The sequence below is a fragment of the Triturus cristatus genome, chromosome 10 (genome assembly GCF_964204655.1).
Source record: "Triturus cristatus chromosome 10, aTriCri1.1, whole genome shotgun sequence".
NCBI lineage: Eukaryota > Metazoa > Chordata > Amphibia > Caudata > Salamandridae > Triturus > Triturus cristatus.
Genome location: NC_140593.1, coordinates 1,092,609,478 through 1,092,630,012, shown reverse-complemented (window position 1 = coordinate 1,092,630,012; position 20,535 = coordinate 1,092,609,478). Strand labels below are relative to the sequence as shown.

The 20,535-nt window shown below is 43.9% G+C and overlaps 1 protein-coding gene across 2 annotated transcripts in view; it reads right to left on the bottom strand.

The window, feature by feature from the left end:
• Positions 1 to 20,535, bottom strand: part of BAIAP3 (BAI1 associated protein 3) — a 1,035,958-nt gene that overhangs the window by 30,519 nt on the left and 984,904 nt on the right. For both annotated transcript variants that reach the window (XM_085629280.1, XM_085629278.1), the window contains exons 29-31: positions 19,078 to 19,149; positions 17,508 to 17,591; positions 13,744 to 13,864 (exon numbers count right to left, since the gene is read on the bottom strand). In XM_085629280.1, coding sequence (XP_085485406.1) covers positions 13,744 to 13,864; positions 17,508 to 17,591; positions 19,078 to 19,149 — 277 coding nt within the window. The remainder of the gene's footprint in view (positions 1 to 13,743; positions 13,865 to 17,507; positions 17,592 to 19,077; positions 19,150 to 20,535) is intronic.

The following is a 20,535-nucleotide window of genomic DNA, read 5'->3' as shown; positions in this document are numbered from 1 at the left end:
AGTTTACTACCACGCTTTATGCTCTATTGTTTATGCATTTTCTTTGGTGAAAAAAACACTTTTCAGAATGTTTCTCACTCCCGTGGTTTGTGTATTGGTTGCAACAGATTCCTCTTTCTCTTTTTTCTGATTTAAAGGGAGCATTGCGTCATACTTTTGTTTGAGACACTTTAAATTCGCCCAGGCGAATGCTTACTGTAATGTAAGTAAAACGCTTAGGTTGCGGGACTGAAAGGAGAAAAGGATAAAATCAGGCTTATAGAGCTGTAACATCTCTCTTAGGGTGAGATGGGTGAGAGCGACCTTCAGTCTGTCTGCTCCGGCCCGGTCCAGGCACGGAAGCTCACATGAGGTTTGCTGAAGCCCTTTCACGCAGGTCAGTGCTGCTCACGTGCTGATGGACCAGTTGCGTCTTGAGCACATGGGGACATGGGAGATGTGTAAGGCTTTCCGCGGAACCTCCAAAAACTGTTACGTTATAAATACTGACTTTGTGTTTCTCCCAGCAATGCACTCTTAACATATAATCCCTAACATTAAAGACAATGTGTGACTCCTACACCTTGAAACCTTCATTATCCTATATAACATCCTGTCCATTGATTTACAAACCTGTATGGTTTATTGTGTGCAGTAATGTAAAGCGATCTGACACCCTACAATAGGATAAGTAGCGCTACAAAAGAAGTAAATAAAAAAATGAGTAAGTGCTATTTAAATTATTATTTGTGTAAATTCTCCTGCAGACTGATACATCTGACATTCATACAGTGCATGCATAGCTCTAATATACAGGGAAGGAACAAAGGCAAGAGCTTGCCTCTGAATTGTAGTTTCTCTTAAGCACTTGTGAAGTGATAACATGCTGTGTGCCTCTGCCTCCCCCCCCCCCCCCCCCCAGTGGCATTAGCATCTAGTTATTAGGTCCAGAGAGCTCCCTGGCAGGATGATTCTGGAGCAAAACATGGACTAATGGCCCTCTAAGTTCATCCTAGCTGGAAGTGAATAGAAGACGGCCTTCTCCCCACCCTTGCAATGTGCAGGTGCTGCTGAATTGCACACTGGTACATTGGGACAAATTCAGCGTATTTTACTAGGGCGTGATGTACCCGGATCCAGCTGCTGGGTGGAGGATCCAGGAGATCCCCCTTCATTCTTGCACGTGCACACACGTGCACACACATAAAGGAATCAGAAGAGGAGCCAAGGATTGTCAGTTCCTATCTGGTTCACAGCCACAAACTAAACTCTTTTTGGTCCAATGCACAAGCTAGGTTATTCCCTAGCTCCACTTTAGCAAGCCCCTGATTTACATCCAAATGAACCATGCGTACCTTATGCAAAGTAATCAGAAACGCAAGAGTCAATGAATCAATAAAACCGGGGTTTGCAAGACGTGTGTCAGAACTTTTTGTAATCAGAACAATACATTGTGTCTGCATAGTGTACAGTACTTATGCAGAGGGTTAGTATAGTGGCAAAATACCCTAGTGTATGTGTTAAACAAACAACACATGCAACATATCTCTTCCATTCTCTGCGGTGTGGCCTTACTAGTGCTCACGCAGACTACCCTTCATCCAAGTCGTGTGTAATCCTGAAGCTAAACCTATAACTCTTGCTATATTCTGCAGTCAGAGGTAGCCACCAACATTATTTACAGTGGATGTAGAACACAGTGCTCTGAAGCGGCCGTATAGCTGTAGGGTTGACACTACAAAGCACATTGCAATACCATGATCAAGTACATCTTGGGAATTCGTCTCTCTGATGTGCACATACATAGGCAGAAAGGTCATATGCTATGTGTAAGTGCACACTTTGGATAACTTACACGTCTTCACAGGACCCGTGTGAAACCCCTGTCGTTCTTTGTGAGTTCTGTGTAGTTGAAAGCTTCTGGGAAGGTTGTGTTGTACAACATTCTCTGTCCAAGGGTCAGGATCTTGCATAAACTTCAGTTGACAACCGAAGTGGCATCTGCAAACAGGTTCAAATCACTCTAATCTCCCTCCATGCCAGCCTGTTCACCCTCTGATTTTATGACAAATTAAGACAATGAACTTGTGCGTAAGTTGTCTTGTCTACGCTTTGTGAAGTAGTTTGCAGCTTATAATGTGGGTTTGCTTTTAAAATGTAAGTTACGTTTACAAAGAAAGGCCTTCTTGTGATCCGAGGACCCTGTGACAGTGGCTCTGACGCCCCGTTTCCTTTGAAGCAAGAATGAATTCTGCAGCGCAGCCATCCGCAGCGCCAAGTCAATCACGCGCTGTGCATGAGCGCCCAGGCACTTTTGTTTTGCCTCGTCGAGCTCACTGGGCACTGGGATAGAAAATGCGTGGCAGCCTAGTTATGCCCATTTCCGGATGAAAGGCGGCAATCTTTTAGTTTGTGCAGCTGTTTTTTTCCGCAATGCCCTTGGTGGCTTTCTGATTTTGATTTTCACACAAGTGGGTGCCAGAGTCAGCGACACTTAATGACAGCGCCAGAGAGACAGTAACAAAACAGGACTGTGCAGGGGTGGAACCATTAACGAGAAAATAGAAGGGCAGAATAGATGGGTTAGAGATAGCAAAAGAAGCACTGGGAACAACAATAGCTCCAACTTGCATCTGCAGGTGCAGGCCAGACCTACAGCGTTATAACATAACCTAGCATAGATATGAAAACTGGCATTAGCTATACTTAAGAGAGTGTAGGAGAGACAGGCAGGCAGCCATTGATGGAGACAGCGTGCAAAAAAAATAGAAGGGGACACATACTTAGAAACAGAAAGACACACAGAGGCATACATACAGAAAACAAGGGATTCATAAAAATCAAGGGCGACTGGTAAGTAAGCAGCCAGGGAGATAATGACAGACAGAAGACTGACAGACACTCAAATGATGAGAAGGGAGAGGCAAACACTGCCACACTAAAGAACCCACTCCCACCCATCAAGTACACATCTGGGGCCTCATTTACAAGTCTGGCAGCGCCACAAGTGATTTTGCTGAGCTGCCCTACGCCAATCGGAAAGGGCAGGAATGCACCGTATTTACAAGATACCATGCCTTTCTGTCCTTTCAGCCAGCGCCGGCACACAATTTGCAGCCGAGCGCCAGAGCAGGCACCCTTGCACCATCTGTGTAGTTGGCATGATTGTTTTTCTGCAGGAAGGGGTACCTTCTTGCACAAAACCAATCACAAGAGTTATTTTCATTGTTCTATGTGCGCTGCAGAATGCAGTACACGTGGCAAAAGGAATAAATGAGGAGAAATTTAAATATTTGTCCTTGTTACGCCTGCTCTGGGGAGGCGTACGTTTTTGGCGCTGCTCCAGGTTTACCTGATGTTGTAAATCTGGGGCAGTGTCAAAATCCATGGGTGTTGAGTGGGAACACCCACCGCAAAGCCCATGTAACGTCTCATTGATGGACACTAAGGGAACGCAGCGCTTCGCGCGGCCTTGCCTGACTCCATTTCTATGAGGCCATGTAAAGCCAGGCAGGGTGGGTTTGCGTCGCCTCATAGATATGATCGAGAGTCCGGCGCCACCGTATCGTCATAAACAGTGACGCTTCGCAGCACAGGCATCTTGTAAATGAGGGCGCGGATGTGTGAAAAACAAGGGAAAATTAAGAAAGCCAAATTCCCAGCAAGAAATGGAGAGACAGAGACACACACCACTGCACATGGAGAGTCAGAGACACAACAGTCATAATGAGAGATATGGGAAGAGACAGAAAGCATCTCCCTCTGTGATTTCAATCTGCACTGGACCAATTCCAACAAGTTGGTTGTGTGTTTTTTTCATCGACAGTCATCTCCTTCAGCACTACCAAAACGCCAGGCACTGTAAAGGAGTCACTTTTGATATGATCATATCAAAGGCTGTCCTACTGCCTGCCTAGGACCCATCCCATTATATTGACCAGACCCTCTTCAGATTTCATTCGTGCTGACCTTTGTCCACCTGAAAACCTCAAGTCAACTGAAAAAAATACCTTGTGGTTTCACAACACCAAGAGCAGAGAAATTAAAGCTCTTGCCAACAGAGCTTAATGAGACCTTCTGTACTTTCTCAGTAAGACATTAAACCCGCTACCAATGAATACAACGAGTGCTTGAAGGACTGAATTGAATATATTTATTGTGTGATTACTTAAGAGAATTCACTTATCTAAATTTGTAAAAAGAATCAATGTCCCTACTTATCCGAAGACCTTCCATGACAGTGTATATATGTGCATCCGGCATAGCACTATGGGTCTAAAGGGTGAAAGTGCACGGTGCAGTGTCCAGCTATTAGTGAATTCCGCCTGCTTCTCGTGTTTATTTACAGATTGAGCCAGGGGCATTTTAAGGATTGTGGGGCCCCTGTTCAGAACAGCTTTGAGTTTATGGTTCAATCTCAGCTCTTTCATACCCACTTTAGCCAGGTAACTGGTAGTGCACAGGCCCTATGGCCGAAATTTTAAATGTATTTACATCTACCTTTCAAGGATACTGGTGTGTGTTTTCAATGTTGTAACACAGCAGCATCTCACTAATTTTACTGCAGATAATTTCTGTGACATCCTCCCATTTCTCATATGTAAGGTCTTGTTTTGATGTTGCATGATACATAAACACATTTTTCTGCAAAACGTCTGTAATAGACTCTCACACATCAATCACATACAATGTAAGTTAAAGAAAACAGGTATTTAAAACAATATGTTTAGGAATTATTCAAGGTCATCAGGGCAAGAACAGAGCTGTCTCTATCAGGGGGCCCCTTGAAAGGCTGGGGCCCTTGGCCAGAGCCCACTGTGCCCATGCCTTAAAACGTCTCTGGATTGAGCACAGTTGGATACGTATCAAACTCTCAAAGTTTGATTGTTATTGGGGCTTGTTTACAAGCCCCCAGCGCCACTTTTGCGTCATTTTTAACATGGGAAAAGTAACGTATGGGTGGCACAAGTCACTTGTAAATACGCCCCATTGTTCATAGAGGCCGTGGACAAGAACTGTGTGTACGTTATGCAACTCCCTACAAATTTAGAGGTACTACATCGGAGCATCGGCGTGCAGCTCGAGTAGTCTTTCAATTAACAAGGTCCGCACCCGGTGCATACATTTGTCAGACTTTGCGCGGTGCGGCGTTCTTTCCAAGGAATATCAGAGGTTTGGCGCCGCTATCATGGTACGTGCTCATGATGTAAGAAGATGGGCTTCAAAAACCAACGTCCAGCGTCGTACACATCTGGGCCACAGCACATCAAGTGTATCAACGACTCTTTTTTGGATTCACACATTCTGCATCGTACAATACTAGTGAGGGATTTCCAGCCTCTATTCAACTCTTTTATTGGAACTGGTACTAACCTGCCCCATGGCACTTGTTTCAAGCATTGCTTCCCACACGCTTGGTGCAGATAAGCTTGGTGTTGTCCTTGCTATAAGATGCTATTAATGGAGGGTAAATGCTTTTTGCAGGCAAAGCCTTGATGTCGGTTTCTCTTGACAGTTGCAACAGTTGTTTTTTTGTTGTTGCTTTAATTGCAGTGTAAGTGATTGATTCTTCAGACCAATTTACTAGAGCCAGAATGAACTTTTCCGCTGCTGTGTTTAGGTAGCCATGCCATGGATTGTTCCCAGTAATCCTTTGCGGGGGCCTGTGGTACGCCCCTGCAGATTGGATTTAAAACCACTTTTATTGAGTGATCGGCTGCTGAAGTTATCCCCCGAATAATTGTGCACGTGCGGCCATGCATTGAAGTTTTTGTGTTACAAGGTCCAACTCCAGGCAATTATGTGTGCCCTGTGTATGGGGGTCGTTTGTACCCCAAACATTGTACTTAATCTAATTCTGACCCGGGTATACAGGAAGCGCCTGGTGGGCACAGCTGACTGTAGGTATGAGCTTTGGTTTTGTCTCTCTCGGAATGGCCTCGGTCGTAGGACAGACCAGGCTAGTGTTTAAGTTGCACTGGGTGTTTATAACCTCTTTTCCTTTTATTTTCATATTTTGCTGGTGTGTGGTGGGCTTTCCAGTGTCGCCAAACCATGCGCTAAGGTAGTTATAGTTCAGACACATACTATTTTCTGAGACCCAAGCCTCCATTTCTGGGTTCTTTTTTTTGGATAGCGCCTGAAAATCACCACTTTTGTTTTACTTGCGTTGAACACCAGGTCACTCCTTTAGTTGTATTTGTTCAATGCGTCCAGTGCTTTCTGAAGTCCTATTTCCGCTTGGTCTAAAAGGATAAACTATTTGCTGATCTCTCGACTGCCCTTCCTGACTAAAATCCTCGAAAAGGCAATGAACAAGGATCTTATTGTATTTAGGAAACTAATGAAACCCTGAACCAGGATCAACATGGCTTTAGAGCCCAGCATTACACAGAGTCCTCCTTACTGGACGCCTATGAAGAAATTCGCAGAGTTGTGGATGAGGGTGGAAGAGCGGCACTAATCCTTCTCGATCTCTCAGCCGCACCTGATACTTTTAATCATGAGGTCTTTATCAAGCGGCTTGAGAGAATCCGGATTGATGGGGCAGCCCTGGCCCTCCTTAATTCATTTCTAACTAACAGGTTACAGAGAGTGCAATTGAATGGCTTCAAATCTAAGTTTTTCTCCCTGCCGTGTGGAGTCCCGCAGGGATCGTCTTTATCCCTGACGCTGTTCAATATTTATATCACCCCTCTGTTAGAGCTCATCCAATCCTGTGATTTGTCGGCTGTTTCTTACCCCGACGACCCACAAATTAGTGTCGCCATTCATAAAGATGATGGTCCCACTGCCTCGAACCTTAAATATTGTCTAACTCAAGTATCTATCTGGATGTGAAGAAACTTCTTAAAATTAAATGTTGAGAACATTTAGGTGATTCTCTTTGGGAAGAACCCCAACATTTAGAACTCAACTGGTGGCCTACAGATTTCGGCCCATTACGTCCAAAATGTTAGAAATCTTGGCATGATCTTTGATGACCAGCTCGGTTTTGCAGAGCAGATCAATCATACCACCTCCATGTGTCATTTTATCATTAGATAACTGAACAAAGTGTTCCCTTTCATCCCACAGGATATCCCCAAAAAACGCTGTGGTTGCGCTTATCCTTCGCAGGATAGATTATTGCAATGCCTTGTATCTAGGCATCACGAAAGCTGCACTTCCAAAATTAGTCACTGAAAAACGCGGCAGCTCATGAAAGTGCCTAAATTCTGCTCAGTTACTAGAGAGATACAGGACTTACATTGGTTACCAGTAGCGGACAGGATCAGGTTTGAAGTGCTGCATATTATTCACAACGCACTGCACGGAAAGGGCTTGCACTACCATCTGAACATTTTTCTTCGATACCGCCCACAACGGGCCCTATGGTGCGCAACAGCCCATTTGTTAAAAGTACCCAAGATAAAGAAAACTAGATGGGGGGCAGGAGTTTACGATACCTTGGAGGTAAATTCTGTAATTCTCTTCCTTTGACCTTGAGATCTCAGCCCAGTCTGCCTTTTTTTAGGAAACAGCTCAAAACATGACTCTTTGTATCACACGCAAAGTAAGCTGCACCCACTGTTCACCGCCCAGATTCTTCCTTGAGATTTTCCACTGATAGTGCTGAGACACCTTGGTATTTGCACGCTTTAACAAAATCTTACTTACTTACTTTACATACTATAAGATAATTGGCGTATTTCATAAGAAAGATCTTGTTTTGTCCAATACTCAGGGTCACAAGGTTAGCTCTTGATAGTGCGGGCCCAAATCTGCTGATATAAGCTAAATAAAATAGGGGCAAGAACACATCCTTGCTTGAGCCTGCAATCTGTTGAATTTGTTGATGTTGCAGTATCACCAGAAAGCTTTATGCATACCCATGTCTTGGTGTAGAGTGACATAATGGCTTTCAACAGTTTGTTTGGTATTTTCCAATTTTGCATTCTGCCATAGTTTATTGCGCACTACTCCGTCAAAAGCAGCGGAGTAGTTGACGAAGCAGGAAACGGGAAGGCTGATAGGAGCGGCTGCTTGTTGCATTTTATAGGTGAGGGCCACAATGTTATCTATTGTCGATGCTCCCTTGCAGAGCCCGGTTTGATAAAAGGGAAGCAGGCCCTCTTCTGTGACCCATTTAGCTAACTGTTGTAGTAGAATGCTTGCTTATGCCTTCCCTGGATGGCCAATAAGGTAATTAGTCTGTAGGTTTTGGGGTCTGTATTATTCCCCTTCTTGTATATTGGTTGAAGTCGGGAACCACGCCATGCGTCTGGAATATCCTTTTTTATTTTGTACTCCCGGTACAGCGGAGTGATGACTGTTGCCTGAATAGAGACCAGGGGAGGCCATTAGATCCCAGTGCTCAGTCTCTTCGTATCTTCTTTAAGATTTTGGTTACAGCCTGTACATCCAGTAATATATGTTCCAACTTTGCACAATGTGTGGACACTTTAGTATCCTTTGCCATGCACAGGGTGCATAAGGTTTCACTATGCTGCATTAGGTTAGTTGGATTCTAAGTGTATTGGGCTGCAATATGAGTTATCCATTTGTCAGTTGATACTGAGATATGCCTTTCACTCTTCCTATAACATAAGGTGTTTATGTGATACAAAAATTGCTGCTGTTTATTTCTTGATAGTAGGTCAAAAATTTTGAACCATTCTGCCTCCTGATATTTTCTCTTTTGGACCCACACAAGAGGTTTGTGGTTCTTTTTAATCTTTCCAAGCTCTTGCCGGGAGGTGGTAGTACCTAATGTTTTATTCACCCGTGTGGATCTTCATAATTTTCAGGTGCTTTTTTTAACCTCCCGTATGTGGCCCAAAGTGTGGTTGTTTATATTATCAGATTTGAGCCAGCAGTTTTGGTTGTCAGGCCTTAGCTGAGTGTACCCCAGGTTGTAGACCTGGTTGGACCAGCCTTTGGTCATACTTTTCAGCATGTGCGGATATTTTTCCTCATCTTTAGCATGAACTAGGATTCCCCCAGTTTGCAAACTTTTCTTTTTCCGATACCACCCTTTGTTTGGCATGCCTTAATTTTTCCAAGTTATTATTGAGGTTTCTCTTAAGTTCCATTGACCTATTAAGTCAAACTGGACACTTAATGTGTCTTCACTTTTAGTGGAAGCTTTTGCAGGTATGTGTTGTAAAAGTTTTAGTATGTTGGATCGATTGAGTATAGCTAGTTTATCCCGAGATTCATATTGTGTGGTACATTGTTTTTTTGTAGTTCTACCTCTTCTTCTGGGCTACACCTTTCCATGTCTTGAGCTCGGTGCCGAGTGTCAGAAAGCGAGTGGGGAAGTGTTTTTGTAAGTTGGGGGCTGTCCGCCAGGGTATGATATGTGGGCTGCCTAATGGTATGAAATGTCTCTGTACTTATGATTGGAATGCTTTTTCCCAGTATGAGGGCATTCTTAGTTCCCTTGAAGGACTGAATCGAGGAATTTGGTCCACTTAAAGCAAGAAGAACCCTCAACTCCCCTCCAGGCTCTTGAAATATCTATAAAAAGAAAGAAAAGGCCTGGGAAAGCTTGAGAAAACCCACAGACCTTTCTCTTTCCTTCTTATCTGACTCAATTTAGGGCCACAGGAAAAAGCTACGAATCTCACACTTTCAGACCTAAGTCCTTTCACATCAAATTGCTCCAGCTACCTCCAAAAATTGTCAAAAACCTCTCTTCGCAGTGATTAAACAAACAAAGTAACTGCGATGCTTGGTCCTTTCCACACTCCAGAAGAGAAATATGAAGACCTTTTCAATTTCTCCGAAGAAAAAGTAAAGTCTATGGAGCTTTTTCCTCTCATAAAATGACCACAAGTTAATCTGTTGGGCGCAGGTGACCGCGTCTTTGTTTGATGAAATCCCACAACAGAGCTACTTAATTACAACCAAGGTTAAAACATTGAAGCATTTCAAGGGAGCTGTGTTTGGATCCATCAACGCAGACCTTTCCAAACATTTGTCACCATATGGGTCACATAATTTATGCAAAGTATTCTCCAATCAAGCATTTCTCCATCTCCTGGATCCACCCCAAACTCATGTGTGCCAACAGACAGGGGCAGAATATTAAGAAGTATATATATATATAATATATATATATATATATATATATATATATATATATATAGAGAAAGAGAGAGAGATAGATAGATAGATAAATAGACAGATAGATAGATAATTAGATTGAGATATATGAAGTGCCTCATGAATAAATTAGTCTGCGCAAAACTTGGCAATCACTTAGCATTGTGAGCTAGCGCCTAGCATGCCCATTGCTGTTCATTTCCACGCAGGGGAGAAAAAGTGAAGGGCAGTAAAAAAGATGTGTTTTCCCCTTTTAGGTACCATAGGAAATTGTGCTTGCCCTTGTAGCCAAAACTGCTAGTGGATTTACGCTAAACGTGGCCTGAAAGTTGAACTTTACTCACAAAACATTCTTTTTTCGTTTGATGAAATACGTTCACCAGTTTTTGAGGAATGTTTTTAAAAAAGATACTGCATGGTCTTGAAAGGATTGTCTGTGGCGGTATGAGTAACTGACCCTTGGACTAAAATAAAAATAAAAAACGACCTCCCATTGGTTGAGGAGCTCTGTGCTCTCATTGACCACTTCGTATTCATGCATATAAATCCTGGGCTGTGTATTTGACTACAATGAAAATGTGAAAAAAAAGTCCATGTGCTATAGTCCTTGGACCAGTTTTGAAGGCCATGGATTTGTCACATCTGCAATGGTACTGGCAGTCTGCGGACTCAACAACTAGACCGCAGACACAATACACCTAACATGGTGACTGAGGCCTCAACAACTCGACTGTAGATTATAGCTGTCAACACAGTCTAGTTGGCAAGGCAGACTGCCAGAGCCATATTGGGTGTGCCACGCCTGTGGCTTGAAACACTAGTCCTCAGACTCCTAACACGTTTGGGGCTGTTTAAAATGTAAAAAATGTAAAAAAGTAAACAGTACCAACATTAAAAGGTTACCCCTCAGTGTATTATTGGTCCACATCCAGAAATTAGATGGTCTTCTTACCTAACTCAACTTTTTTTCAGGGCCCCTATTCTGCTGCCCCCGTGAGACCATGGACCTGGTGCACCTAGGAACGAGGGATGTCCTTCCTGTGATATCTGCGGACATCAACAGACTATTTTACATTTTAAAGGCTATTCTAGGATGCTGACTGGCTGCCATGTCAGGTAACCTTGTACAAAAATAAAAAGTGCCGGCTGATTCCTTAGCAACAACTAACAGAAATACCATTTACTATGAAGCAAGACAATGCTGGATTTTTGGGTATGATGGCTCAGTCAGGAATGGAAGACCTGCCAAGAAGATCAACAGCACCAGAACATGGGGGGGGGGTAGATGTGCTGTGCCTGGGGGATGCAATAGAAAAGCACTCTGTTCTGTTGAATATTTTGTACGCACTTAGAGGGAGAAAGGAAAATGTGTGGAGATTTACATGCAAACTCTGCTTTGTCAAGATGCTACTAATCATTTGGAATATCCACCATGCAGGGACACTTAAAATCAAAGCATGAGGGAGAGTACATCAGATGGCGGAGGGGAGGTTGCTCGAGCCGGACACAACATTGTGATACTCCAGAAACAGGGAGCATACCCATACCCTGTGTCCAAGCTAAAAACCTTGGGGTCTGGATTGACACCCACCTCTCGTTTGATTACCATACCAGGCGGGTTGCTGGCACTTGCTACGGAGTACTAAAAAGTCTCAGGAAAACCCTTGATATATTGCCCACTGCGGCTAGGAAGACCATGGTCCATGCACTTGTGACTTCCCGTCTTGACTATGGTAACGTCCTCCTTCTGGGGGCTACAGAAAGGTGCACTCAGAGACTTCAATGCGTCCAGAACGCAGCGGCCCGACTAGTCCTGAAGCGCCCCAGGAGAGCTCCCTCTAAACCGGCTCTAGCCTCTCTACACTGGCTCCCTATCCGGGAACGAGCCCGTTTTAAGGCATTATGTGTGTGCCACCGCATTTTGCAGGGGACCGCTCCTACCTACCTGCGTAACCTTCTCACTCCCTACAATCCTACCCGTCGCCTCAGGTCTGAGGGACTGGGCCTACTATGTGTCCCTACGATAAAAAGAGCCAGAATGGGGGGCCGATCTTTCCGACTCTTGGCGGCTCAAGCCTGGAATAAACTACCTGTGTGCCTCCGATTAGAACCAGCTGAAGGTATTTTTAGGAAGAAGCTAAAGACTCTCCTATTCCCCCACAAATAGACCGAGTTTCTGCTTTGCTGCCCCACCGCAGTGCGGGGACACACTGTTCCTAGTGTAACCAGGCGCTTTATAAGACCCGTTAACATAACATACCTGGCGTGGGGAGCAGAAGAAGAAGCTTGGAGAGGACATGGTGGTGGAACACCACCTCAAGTTCCACTGGTAATGAAGAAATGTAAACACTTGTAGAAAAAAAGTAAAAACACTACAAATCTCTGACCTACGAAAAACAAAATAAGAGCTCGTCTCTGAGAGCTTGCAGCAGATTGGGAGCGGGCATGGGTGCACGGCACAGGCAATGACCCTGTGGCCATACCTGTCTTTCTTACATCCCAGAAGATAAAACATCAGCTGGAAAAGGGTATAAATGCTGTAGCCTTCATTGAGGGTAGTGCATATTATGGGATTGCTGGTCAAAGGAACCTTCTCACTGCAAAGCCGTAGCGATATCCTGGGTACTGGAAAATCTTACTCGCCCTTACAAAGATGGCTCCCACAATCATCCAAAGAGCAGTGGCTCTGCAGATTTACCCTCATTAAATGGTACCCCCATATGCAGAGCAAATCTCACTAGGCAAAGTTGCATCCTCCATCTTAAAAAGTGGAATACAAGATATATTATTTGAATCAATTCAATAACAGCAACGTTTTACAGATGTAATTTCTACTTGTATCTCAGGACATTTTTTGGATCTGTATTAGAAACAAAGCAAGAGCTTTTGTTAGATAATCAGATGGCCACTGAGAATTGATAGTTTTTAACCACCATCATCTAATCATCTTCAAGTTCAGAAACAATTGTACAGACCAAGAAGAATTATTATAGCATTTTGTTTAATTGCCAGGGCAAACCTTGAAGGGGGGGCGAGTGCACAAGCTCAGATGTCACCGATTTAATGTTGAGATATTTGATGTGAATAGTTTCAGCTGTTTTGTGTCTATGAATAAGAGTTCAATGTGATAAGTTGGACGGCTAAGGTTTACAATAATATTACTTTTTTGGGGGGGGGGCTCTTGAGACTGACTGGTATTTAGGATTTCAAAATGAGGCATTTTATGTTCTTAAAGTGTTGGTTATTTTTGTAAATGTATGGACCTAAATGATCATCCCATTAATTTATCTCTATTTAAATACTTATTTCTATTTACTTTTTAGTCCTATTTCAATGCAACTTTGCACTGATTGAGTCACTTCATTTACTTTAATTACTTAATTGCATTTATTTAATTCACTGGGCAAATGTACAATTTAGTAGTATCCTAGAATGTGCTTGATGACCTTCAAACTGAATGCAGAACATGATAGGTATATTTAATTGTTAAAATACGTAATAACATATTAAATTGTGATGCTAATTTATTGTCATATAGGAGATATCTATAATGTTTCAATAAATAGTATAGAGTGAAAAAATGGATTAGGCAAAATAGTACAATTACATATAGGTTCCTTCTAGTTACATTATCATCCATGAGAAAGAATTGTCACATAAATAATCTGCATTTACCATTAGTATCCAGCGCAATGAGATCCGCTGCATGCAGGACCTCGACGTAAAGCCTCTGTTCGTTAGCTTCATAGTAACACTTAACACTTATTCTTCCATATTTACTCTGTTCTGCTGACCTCTGCAGAAGCAAAAAATTAAAAATAATTAAATAAAGCAGTGCTTCTTAACCTTTTGACGTCTGTGGCCCCAACATAATCATTACTGGAATCTGGGGAGCCCATCTGAATCATTGTTGGAATTCGGGGATCCTCACTTAGTCACTACTGGATGCCGGGAAGCCCAGCTTAAGCACTTTCAATGATTGGAACCTCAAAACAAAAATTAAAGAAACAAGTTCGAGTTCGTCCCACCCGTTACCCAAACCTTGTTTACTGTATTCCTCCACAAACTCGCAATCTGTAAACAGGCCTTTAAATCTTGTTCTTATCTTGTCACATTTGTTATGCATTCAAGGACAGAGGTCAAATGTCAGGATGTGTCTTTCATGGAGCTTGGTGTTTAATTGTGTTTCTTCGACTTCAAAGTGAGAGGATTTATGTGACAATCATCCAGGCTACTCGGGGGTGGGGGCTGCTTGAGGTAGGCTGGCCGATGTTATTTTTTTCTAGCACACAACAAATTTTAATAGTCTGTAAATAAACTGTGCTAGCGATCAAATCAATACAGTGGGTGATGACGTCCACACATTATCGTTTGTGTGCTGTAAGCTTTTTTCAGTAAAACTGTATGTGATTGCAAATGTAATTGTCATTTCAATTGAAGATGTGTTGTCTGTGCGTACTCCACGTTACCCCGCTCCACTCTATCTGCACCACTCCACGTCACTGCACTCTACTCTGCTCCACTTCACACTATGCTATTTCACTCCACACTGTGTCACTGCACTGTCCTCTGCACCACTTCACCCTACATCTGGTTACTCTACACCACTCCACTCTACTCTATGCCAATGCACTCTACTGCATACTATTCTACTATGCACTACTGCACTCTTCGCCACTGCACCCTACCCCACTCCACGCCACTCCACTCTATGCCACCCTACTCTGCAACACTGCACTCTATGGCACCACACTCTACACTAGTGCACTCTATGCCAAGCCCCTCTATGCCACTCTAATCTACTCTGTACCACTGCACTCTGCTCTGAAACAATCTACTCTATGCCACTGCACTCGGCACCACTCCACTCTACTCTGCACCACTCTATGCCACTGCACTCTACGCCAACGCAGTCTACACCACTTTACTCAAAACCAATGCACCATATGCCAATTTACTCAACGCCACTGCACTCTGCCCCATTGTACAGCCACTGAAATCTATGCCACTCTATTCTACACTGCGCAACTGTACTCTATGCCACTGTTCTATATACCACTGCTCTATACGCACTCTACTCTGTGCCACTGCACTCTACACCACTCTACTCTGTGGAATTGCACTCTACGCCACTCTACTATACACCACTGTACTCTACGACAGTATACTCTGCAACAGTACACTCTCTGCCACTGTACTTTATGCCACTCTGCGCCACTGAACTCCAGGTCACCGAACCCTATGCCACTGAACTCTGCACCAGTCTACTCTACATCGCTCCACTATACGCCAGTCCACTCTAAGCCACTCTAATATACTCTGTACCGATGCACTCTAAGACACTCTGCTCTATGCCACTGCACTGTGCACCACTTCACTCTACTCTGAAACAATCTACTCTATGCCACTGAACTCTACGCCACTCTATTCTACTCTACACCACTCCACTCCAAACCATGCCATTCCACACATACCCCTCTATGCCACTGAATTCTGTGCCAATGCATTCTATGCCACACTACTCTGCACCCCTCCACTGTACACCACTATACTCTACTCTGCGCCACTGCACTCTACACCACTCTCCTCCATTGCACTCTGCGACACTGCACTCTTTGCCACTGAACTCTGCGCCACTTTTTCTGCACCACTTCACTCTGTGCCGCTCTACTTTGTACCACTCTACAGCACTTTACTCTGAACCACTCTATGCCACTGCACTCTACACCAATACACTCTACGCCACTCTACTCTCCACCACTGAACTCTACGAAACTACTCTGCAGCCCAACACACTCTGCCACTGAACTCTGCCAAACTACCACTTTTCTTTATGCCACTTTACTCTGTTCTGCACCACTCTACCCCACTAATGCACTCTACGCCAATGCACTTTACACCACTCTAATCTACTGTGCACCACTGCACTCTAACACTGCACTCTACGCCATTTCACTCTGTGCCTTTCTAATCTACTCTGCACCACTCTACTCTATGCCAGTGCACTCTACACCACTCTACTATGCACCACTGCTCTCTACATCATTCCAGTCTAGGCCACTCCACTTTGCACTGCTCCACTTTTCCCCAATGCACTCTGCGCCACTACTCTATACCACTCCACTCTACACTGCACCTGTCCACTATATGCCACTTCACTCTACTCTGAAACAATTTACTCTAAGCCCATGCACTTTATGCCACTCTACGCCACTGCAATCAACACTAGCCTCTCTACTCTACACTACTCTATGCCACTGCGCTCTACCCTGCACCACTATACTCTACACTGCACCACTCCACTCTACTCTTTAACATCTACTCTGCGCCATTGCACTCTATTCCACTGCACCCTACGCAACTCTACTCCACTCTACACCACTGCACTCTGGTAAAAAGACGACTCTTTGTTCAATCTCGAAGGGGTAGTGACTAAGCTGAACCCCCCAGTGCTGGTCCACAGTGCTCATGTTGTGTCCAGGATCACAAATCACAGGAGAGGGAAATAATGATTTGCGCCAATAATTTCTGAAATTAATAATTCCATCTTGCATGGGCAGCACTCCAGAGAGTTGGCTCCTTACATGTGCTACCCAGGCACTCACTCATCACCCACATGTTGTTACTGCCTGCTGTCACACCACACTCACTGGCACCAGCACAAAACTGCTGAGTTCAGCACATGGTTAGGGTAGACTGGAGGAACGCCGCACTCACTCATCACCCACATCTTGTTACTGCCTGCTGTCACACCACACTCACTGGCACCAGCACAAAACTGCTGAGTTCAGCACATGGTTAGGGTAGACTGGAGGAACGCCGCACTCACTCTTCACCCACATGTTGTTACTGCCTGCTGTCACACCACACTCACTGGCACCAGCACAAAACTGCTGAGTTCAGCACATGGTTAGGGTAGACTGGAGGAACGCCGCACTCACTCATCACCCACATCTTGTTACTGCCTGCTGTCACACCACACTCACTGGCACCAGCACAAAACTGCTGAGTTCAGCACATGGTTAGGGTAGACTGGAGGAACGCCGCACTCACTCTTCACCCACATGTTGTTACTGCCTGCTGTCACACCACACTCACTGGCACCAGCACAAAACTGCTGAGTTCAGCACATGGTTAGGGTAGACTGGAGGAACGCCGCATCCTTGAGATGACTGCTGTGGCACAGACCCAAGATACCATGCAAAGTCAATTAAAAAACAAAAGGGAGGAAGTCTTTGATGTACAATAATTTGGGACAATTCACATGAGAATGCCATTAGAGGATGTTTGGCCTCCCATGTTTTGATCAGGGACTCCATAATCAGAATGTCATTTCATGCCTAATTATAGACAATAATCAAACATAAAGTGATGGAATGTAGAACAGTCCCTCCCTGGATCCGGGTACCCTTGGCAGAGCTGTGACCTTTTCACAGTACCTGCTCTTTCAGCTTGTCCAAGTAGTATTGTTCAATGAGTTCGCTGGTTGAGCATTTATTTAGTCGAAGTTCCTCTTCCAGAATCTGAAAGTAGAAATGTGCATAAAAAGCTATTACCCATGAGCCTGCCTGTTAAAATAAAGCTCATTTTGCTTTCAGTTTTTCTCTTCTTTATATTCATTATTACTTTTAATTCTCTGCTTTTTGACTCCGCTAAAGCACCAGGAGTGATTGCATTTTATTTAAAAATGAGAGTTTTACCTAATCGTTTGGGAACCCTCCCGAGGGGGAACGGGCTAAGAGATTCTTGGGGTGAGGAGAGGAAAGGTATCCGTTGGAGGCAGAGAGGAGTGAAGCATGCACTGTCCCCTAAATTAAAGGGTAGTTACCCATCACTCTTTACATTGATGTCAATTAAAAGAAGGTCATTTCCAAGCACATGCACGAAGTACGCGTAATCCCAATATAATGTACCCAAAATTTTAGACTGGAATTAAGCGGTGTGGAAGGCCCTATGTACTCCACCATTCGGAATATCTTATAATATTGCCGCCTCTTCATACTGCCTCATGCTCTGCCTCCCTGACTCAAAGGGTGCAGGTTGGCCTAGAAGACAGTAGTACACAATGATTATTTGCTAATAATTCTCCTCACCAGGAGGGAATTTACTATCACTTTGCTCTGGATTTGCATCTCAAAAGTTAGTAAATTTCAACCTTAGCCTCTACCCGCATGATTTGTGGCAGAAGAAAACTGCTGCAAATCCTATTGTCTAACAACATACTTTTTCATTCGAACACCTCAAAACACGGGGACATACAGGCATTGATCACACTGTCCCCCATTTTGAGGTCCAAAACTCAGACTGATGCACAAATTGGACACCTAGTAAACACCCTACTCCACGATATTGGTATTTAACAGGTGAGTAGGTAACAACTACAGTTTGACGGCTTAGAATAAAGGCCTTAGAGCCTCTGAGCTTCATAGCTCGCCCAATAGGAGCAAATCCCATCTTAGATCTGTTGTCTGGAAGCCTCGATAGAATGTATTCTTTCACATGGGGAAACAGCGTTTAAAACGCTGTTGTTACATCGCAAGACTATTACAGTGCGGTCGTTACAACGACCGCATTGTTAGTACGCGATGCATTTACATCGCAAGTCATTACGACAACTTACTGTAGGGGGCGCTGAGGTATTGGAAATGAATTCCAACACCTTCCCTACTGTGGCGCAAACTGGAGTAGGAATAGTAAATAATACTATTCCTAATGCCAGCGCGCCCCCTACAGCAAGTCGGTCTGATGAAATGCGATGTAAATGCATTGCGTCCTAACAACGCAGTCGTTGTAATGACCGCGTTGTAAAAGCACGCGATGTAATACATCGCATTGTAATGTACTGTATTCCTCACAAGCGCTAGAAAGCCTCTTTCTTGGAATTCCTCTAATAGAAATTGTTACAATTCTAGGCAGAGCCTCAGCATCACAACATTAGTTCCTTGGTATTATGTAATATAACATTTACAGAGCCACATCAAATAAAAATGTATAAACATCACGCCTTACCTTATAATCTCCATTCCGGAGGGAATCAAGCGGAAGCCCCTGTCCTTCTGCGTGGAAGAACTCTACGAGAGCCTGAACAAAGGACCAACAAAGGAATAAGAAATACATCTGATCCTAATTAACTACAAGAATAGTTTTTGTTGATTTCATTTTTCACGTTAGGGCCCTTCCCCTCTTACCTTTTAACAAACACTTGTTGGCAGCCCCACTTTGTGTAAAGCATTGCGCAGGCAAACACATTGTTAGCCAGTTTGGTAGCAGTGCTAATATTTTTTATAAATATCCCTTATTTAATTATATTTTTGGAGGTCTGCATATTTATGTCTAGAGTGGAGTTACAATGTTGAACTCATTTGTGTAAGCAGAGTTGGAATTTCGAATCTCCATTCTGCTGATAGCCCGTTCTGCCTCCTTAATGCGGATGCTAAGGACATTATTTCTGAGGCCTTGCAACACTTTTGAGTTGCCGTTCCATCACTTTTTGTGATGCACCGGCAGCATAAAAAATGTGCCATGTTGCGCCTTATTTACAAAGTGATGCATCTAAGCAGATGCCTGACTTTGTAAAGCCCTGCGCTACATTATACCTGCGTCAGGTATAAAGTATGCAGGGTGGGCGTTCCCACGTAAAAAGCCTTGTAGAAGTGGCGCAGTGAAATCTATAAGATTTCAGTGCGCCACTTCTAGGACGCCACTGCGTCAAAATCTTACGCCTGCCAAAATCTTACGCCGGCCTCACAGCAGGAGTAAGTCTGACGCAGACACATTTAACATGAGACTTGCTGTGTTATGACACATTTGCTGGAGTTGCATCACTTTTGCGACACACTCCAGCAATGCGTCATTACTGTGCCTACAGGTATGTAAGAAATACTGACCTATCTGTAACTCCTTGCAACATGGATCGGCGTACAATAAATACGGTGCATCCATCGTGTCGCAAGGAGGGCGCACTGAAAGGTTTTGATTCGCTGCTTTCACGCAGCGCTGCTACACTTTTCATAAATAAGCCCCTGAATGTTTTATTTTTCTAGGGCAGGAAGTCAGAGATGAGGTCACTTATTTCCATCCCTGCAGGAACAATATTTTTGTAAAGGTATTATCCGTGCATGCCCAAGATCGCCCACAGTCCCTTGGACAGGGAAAGCATATTTGTACTTATTTATTTATTAAATTTATAAGGCGCGGCAGCTCCCCAAAAAGGGTTTCCTGGCGCCAGAGCGGGTCAAAAGAGTGTGTCGCAGCTTTGTGGGATTACTGGTTAAAAAGCCAGGTTTTTAAAGATTTACGGAAAAGGGCGTAAACTGTTTTGTTTCGGATGGTTAAAGGGAGTGAGTTCCAAAGTGAGCGACTTGGTGCCCTTCGAGGCGCGAAGCATACACCAATCCCAACTTTCTATTCCGAACACTTGGTTCGAGAAAACAACTTCAGGCATCCTTGGATTCTTCATCTCTTCTC